The 8,690-nt window shown below is 35.9% G+C and overlaps 1 protein-coding gene across 1 annotated transcript in view; it reads left to right on the top strand.

Annotated features, from left to right (window-relative positions):
- Positions 1–8,690, top strand: part of RB1 (RB transcriptional corepressor 1) — a 320,323-nt gene that overhangs the window by 28,634 nt on the left and 282,999 nt on the right. Inside the window, 1 exon segment of the mRNA XM_007946362.1 lies at positions 2,613–2,728. Coding sequence (XP_007944553.1) covers positions 2,613–2,728 — 116 coding nt within the window.

Below are 8,690 nucleotides of genomic sequence, written 5' to 3'. Positions count from 1 at the left end.
CCTCAACAAAATGGATTGACACAGTGGCTGATAGGATGAGCTCAGGCATAGCGAATATTGTTAGGATAGTACATGACGAGCATTGTTTCATTCTGTTATACATAATGACTGCACAAGTCAGACTCAACTCAATGACACCTAAAAACATCATTATAACTTCATTACAGGAAATTCAGGAATAATGAAACGTATCTCAATATAATAAAGTATATATATATATATAATATAAAAATATAATATACTAAAAATATAAGTAAATTGTTGTTGTTAGCTACCATCAAGTTGATTCCGAATATGGATTTTCAAGGCTGTGACCTTTTTGAAAGCAGATCACCAGACCTGTCTTCTGAGGCCCCTCTGGGTGGAGTAGTTTACTTGAAAGTATAGTCACCATAACAATCAAAAAACATACACTTTGCTCAGTTTCAGTAATATTTAATATTTTAAAATAAAATTTATTGAGGTATAATTACATACACTAAAATTTACCAATAAGTTTTAATAAATGTATTCACTCTGTAATCACCACTGTTAACTTACAGAAAAAGTTTCTTGTTCCCCTTTGTAGTCATTCTCCCACACCTTGCCTCCTGCCAGCAAGTAGCCATTGATCTACTTTTTGACAATAAAGATTAGTTTTGCCTTTTCATCCATATTGTGTTTATTAATTCTCCTTTTTTATTGTTAGAGAACATTACCTTGTTGTACCAGTTTGTTTATACATTCACCTGTTGTTGTATTTTTGGGTTGTTTCTAGGTTTTGAGTATTATGAATTAAGCTGTTAAAAACATTTGTGTATAGTATTTTCTTTCTTTCTTTCTTTTGTTTAAGTATCAGAGATTAGAATTGCTATGCAATATGGAAAGTCTATGTTTAACCTGCCAAACTTCCTTTCCAAACATTTTTACCAGTTCACATTATCATTAGCAGTGTTTGAATGTTCCAGTTGCTCTGAATCCTTCCTAGTGCTTGGTTTTATCAGTCTTTTTAGTTTTAACCATTCTGGTGCATGTGTAGTTGTAATATATGCTTTAATTTATACCCAAGTAGCAGAATTAAGGAAAAATTTAGAGTTGAATGATGATAAACTTTTTGTTCTCCATAACACTTGTTAGTCCAGAACAACATTTTACTAAAGATTTTATATAACTCACATTCCAAAACAATGTAAAATTGCATCTCATACATTTCAGCACTATTGTAATTTCAAATTAAAAGTAAGCAAATAGTTCCAGTTGTTTAGTAGCATGAGATAACTTGACATTTCTTTTGTTTTCAAATAATATAATCCAGAATTTACTACAAAACTTACATATTTAGAAGATGGTATACATTTTTTTTTTAGAAGAAAAACTGTTTTAATGATAGATACCTATCACTCATTGAGTACTAATTATATGGCAAGCACTATCCTAAGTGTTTTATAATCTTACTTAATTCTTGCAAAGGGAAATATATATTATTTCCATCTTACAATGAAGGCCATAAGACACAGAGAGATAAGAATTTCACAGGGCCCACTCGACGGCAAATAACAACAACAATAACAACAACAACAAATACTTGAGTGAATAAATTGATAAAAGAATGAATGAATTAGAGCAAAGAAAAAATACTCGAATAAAGAAGTGGGCCTTTTTTTTTTTTAATTACATGCTGTAAACTCTGAAATCTTTTACCTTGACTTTGATGCCTTTGGGTTATTGAAAAATGAAACTATTTACTTCAAAGAACTGACTCCTAAATTATCTATAGTAAGTTTGTAGTTTTTTTAGATAATTTTAGTAATATTTTTTGCCTTATAATGCACAATTTGACTTTTTTTTAAGTATAGCAAAGAAATGTTCTCAAGTATCTGTAATTATAAGGATTTCAAAACATTTATTTTGTTACGCTGAGTGTTGTGATATCCCCAAAAATAAGTATTGTAAATCCTAACCCCTATACCTGTGGTTTGGGAGCTCTGGTGGCATAGTGCCTAAGACATTTGACTGTTAACCAGAAGGCTGGCAGTTCAAACCCACCAGCCACTCTGAGGAAGATTGGGCAATCTACTTCCGTAAAGATATCACCTCAGAAACGTAAAGGAGGGGTCACTATAAGTTGGGATTGACTCAACAGCAGTGAGTTTTTTTTTTAAGTTTATACCTGTGGTTATAATCCCATTTGGGAATGAATTTTCTTTGTTGTATTAATGAGGCAATATCAGTGTAGGATGTGTTTTAAGTCAATCATCGTTGAGATATGAAAAGAGCAGATTAGGACATAGAAGTAAAAACAGATGGTGAGAGATAGATGCCAAGCTACAAGAAGATCACTAAGGAACTGAGAAACAGAAGTTAAGAACAGACAAGGACCTTCCACCAGAGAAGGCAGAGAGAAAAAGCCTTCCCTGAGAGCCAGCACCCTGTATTGGGACTTCTAGACTCCTAACCTGTGAGAGAATAAATGTTTGTTAAAACTACCTGCTTGTGGTACTTCTGGTAGAGCAGCACCAGATAATAAGACATTGAGTAAGGAAAAAAGCCATATATAATACAATTTTAACACAGTATCTGATGTGTGAATTTCTTAATGAAATTTTTGAACATTTTTTTTTTTTTCTTTCCAGGAAGGTTATATTCAAAAGAAAAAGGAGCTGTGGGGAATCTGTATCTTTATTGCAGCTGTTGACCTAGATGAGATGCCATTCACTTTTACTGAGCTACAGAAAAACATAGAAACCAGGTAAAATTTCTCACATAAATATAGGCCTCTACCATTAAAGTAGCTATTTCTTGACTTTCCTCTTAATAGACTTTAGGGAATTAGTGAGAAGTGATAAAATTAAATAAAACATAAAAGACTTGGGACAAATAGTAAATGTACTATCATTCTCTTATGGAGCCTTTAATGAAAGTGCATTTATGCTTTGCTTGCTTAAAAATGTAGCATTTTTTGTCCTGGGAAATTTTTCATCCCGTCTTTCACTATTTATCTGTAAATTTTCTTAATTATAAATAAAGTAGAAAAAAAACAAAGATTTTTTAAAATGTAGGCTATTATATATTAAAATATTTATAAATGTAGTTTACCTTAAAGATAAACTTAAGTAAGGTTCATTAAGCTTGTTTTAGTAAAGTAGATAATGTAATTACATATTTTTGAAACTATATATTCAGCTGTGCATGCAATACAATACTTGACACAATACAGTCATCCTTCTTTTATCAGTGGGTTCTGAATCCATGGATTCAACCAACCATGGATTGAAAATGATCTAAAGAAAAATTCCAGAAAGTAAAATTAGAATTTGCCACATGCTGAGCACTATGTGGAATCCCTGCGAATGAAGTGATGTATAGACACTCTCTGCTGTAGCCTCCTGACATTTCACAGATCTCAGTCTCTTTCCAGCATGCGTTTGAACATCATTCGCCTTGCATCCGGTTCATTTCCTGCTTGTGTTGTGTGCCCCCTCTGTTTCTGTGAAAAATAGCTTCTAAGAAGCAATTTAGCGGTCAAAGCAACCTCTCAAAGGGAGTTAAAGTGCTATTTACGTAACATTTATGTTGTATTAGGTATTATAAGTCATGTAGAGATCATTTAAAGTATATAGGAGGATGTGTGTAGCTTATATGCAAATAGTATTCTATTTTATATAAGGACTTGAGCATCTATGAATTTTAGTATCCATGAGGGGGTCCTAAAACCAATCCACCACAGATACCAAGGGATGACAAAAATTACTTAATAAATATTCTTGAGCTTATAAGCCTATGTTGTTGTTGTTACATGCTTTCAAGTGAACCGGACTCATAGTGACTCATAGTGACTCATAGCGACCCCTCCTTGGGTTTCCGAGGCAGTATCACTACGGAAGTAGATTGCCCGACCTTCCTTCTGAGCAGGAGTGGCTGGTGGGTATGAACTGCTAGCCTCCTGGTTAGCAGTCAAGTGCCTTAGGCACTATGCTACCAGAGCTCCTTATAAGCCTATAAGAGAAGTTTACTTTTTTTTTTTTTTTTCAGTAATTCATGAACTTTATCTCAAGAAATCTTCTGAACTAGGTTAAAATATTTACCTATGATAAAGGAGCTCTGGTGGCATTGTTCCTAAGGCATTTGACTGCTAACCAGAAGGTTGGCAGTTCAAACCCACCAGCTGCTCCATGGAAGGAAGACTGGGCAATCTACTTCCATGAAGATTTACCACCTCAGAAACCCAAAGTGGGTCACTATGAGTCGGAATTGACTTGATGGCAGTGAGTTGGGTTTGGTTTTTGGTTTACGTATGATAAGTATAGTATGTGTTTGGAACATTTTTTTTGTTAGAGCATCTCTCCTTACTCTGATAACTATTCAGGAATGTTAATCCAGGCCACTACTTCTCAAACGTTCTGTGTTAAAGGATCTTTTATTTCCAGTAAGCCATGGACCATTATTAAAAAAGCAACAACAAATGAATTATTAGAAAATGAAATACTAAAAGGACTTACTAAGCTCAAGCCCAATTTTTTTTTTTTTAATTAGATTCAATAGGCATAAAATTACTGTCAAATTGCCATAAAAGTTTCTGAATGCTTGCTCTCAATTTCTATCCTTATTTCGTAGTAGACTGGTAATAAACGGTTCACAGACTAGTTTTAGTCTATGGAGAACATGTTAGTAAATCACATTGTTCTAAACTATGTGTTTTGATCATGCCTCTTTGAGATTGTGGATTTTCTTCTTTCCTTTCTTCACCCCGTTCTTCCTCCTTTCCTCTTTGGGGGATGGGGGCAGAGGAGAGGAGCTATAGAATAAAGACTTACTTGAGTTACCCCTACAAAAAGAAGGTTTTCTTGTAACAATCCAGTTTTTGTGGTGCTCTAAGGACAGATACTCCTATACTGTATACCTTATATAAATTGAACTGAGAATGGCTCTTGAATAATGCTATTCTAAGATTTCTTTTACTTTGGACATACCTGCACATCTCTTTTCTAATCAGCTTCCCAATCTTCTACTCCATATCTCTACTCCTTTATTTGCTTTTCCACATAGTTTATCATGGCTACTTCAGTCCCTTCTGTATCATGGGAACTTTTTAATAACCTTCCTTTAGATTCTGTGCCACTGCTGGTCAACTAAGCCTTTTATTTTGCCAATTCTTGAGATAGGTGCCTGATTGGACCAGTCCATCTTTTTGAAAGAGGGCTATAACTCACTGGTTGCTGGATAGCCTATAGATGAGTCTGGTAACTCTCTTTTGGTTCAGTTCATTGCTTTCATATAATTCCTTAGACAAACCTGATTTGAAGTGTGTGAGGTGCCATTGATGATTGTTACCATTATTAGTGCCCTATTTTTGAATGGTGAAAGTGTACATATTGATGTTTCAAATAGATTTAATTTAAAAAAATACTTTATTGTGGTTTAAGTGAAAGTTTACAGAACAAATCACTTTCTCATTAAGCAATTTATGTATAGATTGTTCTGTGATATTGTTTGCAGTCCCCACAATGTGTTAGCATTCTCCCCATTTCCACCTTGGGATTCCTGTTTCCATTTGCTCGATTTTCCTGCCATCTTAACTTTGCTTTTAGACAAATGCTGCCCTTTTGCATTTGTGTAGTTGATTGTTCTGAGAAGCATGTTCCTCCCAGGTGGTGTTGTTCACTTTATAGGCCTGCTTTTTATGTGTCTGAAAGGTGATCTCTGGGTGTGGTTCTGTTCTAAATTAGAAGGATATCTAAGGGCCATAGTCTTGAGGGTTCTATTAGTCTCTATCAGATGAGTAAGTCTAATCTTTTTTTATGAATTTGAATTTTGTTCTCCCTTTATTCCCCACTTTATCCAGGAGCTCTGATAGTGTAGTGCCTAAGGCACTTGACTGCTGACCAGAAGGATGGCGGTTCAAACCCACCAGTCACTCCTCGGAAGGAAGGTTGGGCAATCTACTTCCGTAGTGATACTGCCTTGGAAACCCAAGGAGGGGTTGTTATGAGTTAGGACCGACTCAATGGCACATAACAACAACAACATCCAGTATCTCCTATTGTGATCCCAGTCAGAGTTGTAGGTGGTGGTAGTTGGGCACCATCTGGTTCTTCTGGTCTGAGGTTGGTGGAGGTTTGTAGTTTATGAGATCTATTAGTCCTTGACTAATATTTCTTTGACTCTGTTTTTCTGTCTTCTTCTTTGCTTGGATAGAAAGAGACTAATAGTTGTAACATAGATGGCCACTTGCAAGCTTTTAATATCAAAGTAGGATGTAGAACATTATCTTTATGGGCTATGTTATACCAGTTGACCAAGATGTCCCCTAGGAGTATGGTCCTAGTCCTCAAGCCCACTATGTCAATCCCTGGAGGTGTTTAGTTATGGCTAAGAAGTTTTCATGGCTGTGCCTCCTGTGTGCTGTATCATGTACTTGGGTATTTTTACAGCATGTACAAATAAATATATGTATAGGAATATCCACTGCCATCCCTATCTGTACATGTGAGTATACTCCCACATGTCCTCCTCTCTTGGTTCAGCTTACATTATTGTTTGATACTACTATTGTTGCAGGATCATATATGTGATAGTATTTACCATTGTTGCTTTTAACCCTTGAGTACCCTTCAGTGTTTTTGTTTGCCTTGGTTATGTTGTGCTGACTTCTTCCATACTATGTGTTGTCTTTCCCTTCACCTAAGTTAGCATGTGTCTACTTTCTAGTTGATGATTTTCCCTCCAAGTCCCTCACATCCATGATAACCATCAAAGAATGTTTCTTTCTGTGTGTAAATTTTTACTTGACTTTTTATAATTGTGGTCTCATATAAGGAGCTCTGGTAGCATAGTGCCTAAGGCACTTGACTGCTAACCAGAAGGCTGGCGGTTCAAACCCACCAGCCACTCCTTGGGAAGAAGGTTGGGCAATCTAATTCCGTAGTGATCCTGCCTCAGCAACCCAAAGAGGGGTCACTATGAGTTGGGGCCGACTCGACGGCACATAACAACAACAACAAGAAGTCTCATATAATATTTGGCCTGTTGTAATTGAGTTATTTTACTCAGCTTTATGTCCTCCAGGTTCATCCAGGTAGTGAGAAGTTTCACGGAGTCATCAGTATTCCTTAACATTGTATAGCATTCCCTTGTGTATTTGTACCACAGTTTACTTATTCATTAATCCATTGATAGGCACTTAGGTTGACCTCCCCCCCCCCCTTTTTGTTTTTTGCTATTGTGAGTAGAGTTGCAATGAACAGGAGTATTCATATGCTTATTTGTGTCATGGCTCTTATTATTCTAGGATATATGTCTAGTAGTGGGATTATTGGATCATATGGTATTTCTGTTTCTAGCTTTTTAAGGAAGTGCCATAGAGATTGTACCATTTTACATTCTTACCAACAGTGTATGAAAGTTCTGCTCTCCCTACAACCTTACCAGCATTTATTGTTTTTTGTTTTATTGATCAGTGCCACTATTGCCAACATGAGATGGTATTTCATTGTAGTTTTGATTTGCATCTCTCTAAAGGAGCCCTGGAGCTCTCGTAGCATAGTGACTAAGACACTTGCCTGCTAACCAGACGGCTGGCGGTTCAAACCCACCAGCCATTCCTCAGAAGGAAGGTTGGGCAATCTTACTTCCGTAGTGATACTGCCTCGGAAACCCAAGGAGGGGTCGCTATGAGTCGGGTTTGACTCGATGGCACATAACAACAACAACAACAAAAAGGGGCCCTGGTGGCACATTGCTTAAGCGTGTAGCTGTTAACTGGAATGTTGGTGATTTGAACCTACCAGCCCACTCTGTAGGAAAAAGATTGAGTAGTCTACTACTCGATGGCAAATAACAACAACAACAACAACTTCTGTAAAGATTTACAGCCTTAGAAACCTAATGGGGGTTGCTATGAGTTGAAATTGACTCTTTGGCAGTGAGTTTGTTTTTTGGTTTTATTCATGAGGGATATTGGTCTATAATTTTCTTTTTGTTTTGCCTGGCTTTGGTATCAGAATTATGCTGGCTTCACAGAATAAAATAGGGTATTCCTTACTTTTCTATGTTCTGGAATAGTTTGAGTAGGATTGATGTCAACTCTTCTCTGAATATTTTGTAGAATTCTCCACTGAAGCTGTCTTGGCTGGGGCTGTTTTTTGTTGGGAGATTTTCTTTATGACCTGTTCAATTTCTTACTTTTTTAATGAGTCTGTTCAAATTTTCTACCTCAGTTCATGTTAGTTAAGGTAGGTAGTGTGTTTCTAGAAATTTTTCCATTTCTTCTAGGTTTTCAAATTTGTTGCAGTGTGGTTTTTGTTGCAGTGTGGTTTTCTGTTATAATCCTTTTTATTTCAGTTGGTTCTGTTGTAATGTTGCCCATATCCTATGCTGTTTTGGTTATTGCATCTTCTTGTTCTTTTACTTTGTCAATTTGGCCAGTGATTTTTGTTGATTCTTTCTATTTTTTTCTGTTTCATGTATTTCTGTTCTAGTCTTTGCTGTTACATTTCTTGTGGTGACGTGGCTTCTTTTGCTGCTCTTTTTCTATTTGTTTGAGTTTCTTTTTTGATGTGTGTATTTTATTGCTATGAATACTCTTCTAGCACGGCTTTTGCAGTGACCTGAATGTTTTGATATGTTGTAGTTTCACTCTCATTTGATTTGATTTAGGGATTTTCTGGTTTTGTTTTTAATTTCTTTTGTTACCCAGTGGTTTTTTTTTTTTT

This window comes from Orycteropus afer, unplaced genomic scaffold (assembly GCF_000298275.1).
Source record: "Orycteropus afer afer isolate SDZICR_OR568_19922 unplaced genomic scaffold, OryAfe1.0 scaffold00157, whole genome shotgun sequence".
Taxonomy (NCBI): domain Eukaryota; kingdom Metazoa; phylum Chordata; class Mammalia; order Tubulidentata; family Orycteropodidae; genus Orycteropus; species Orycteropus afer.
The sequence above is the reverse complement of the archived record's forward strand: the minus strand, read 5'-3'. Positions and strand labels throughout refer to the sequence as shown.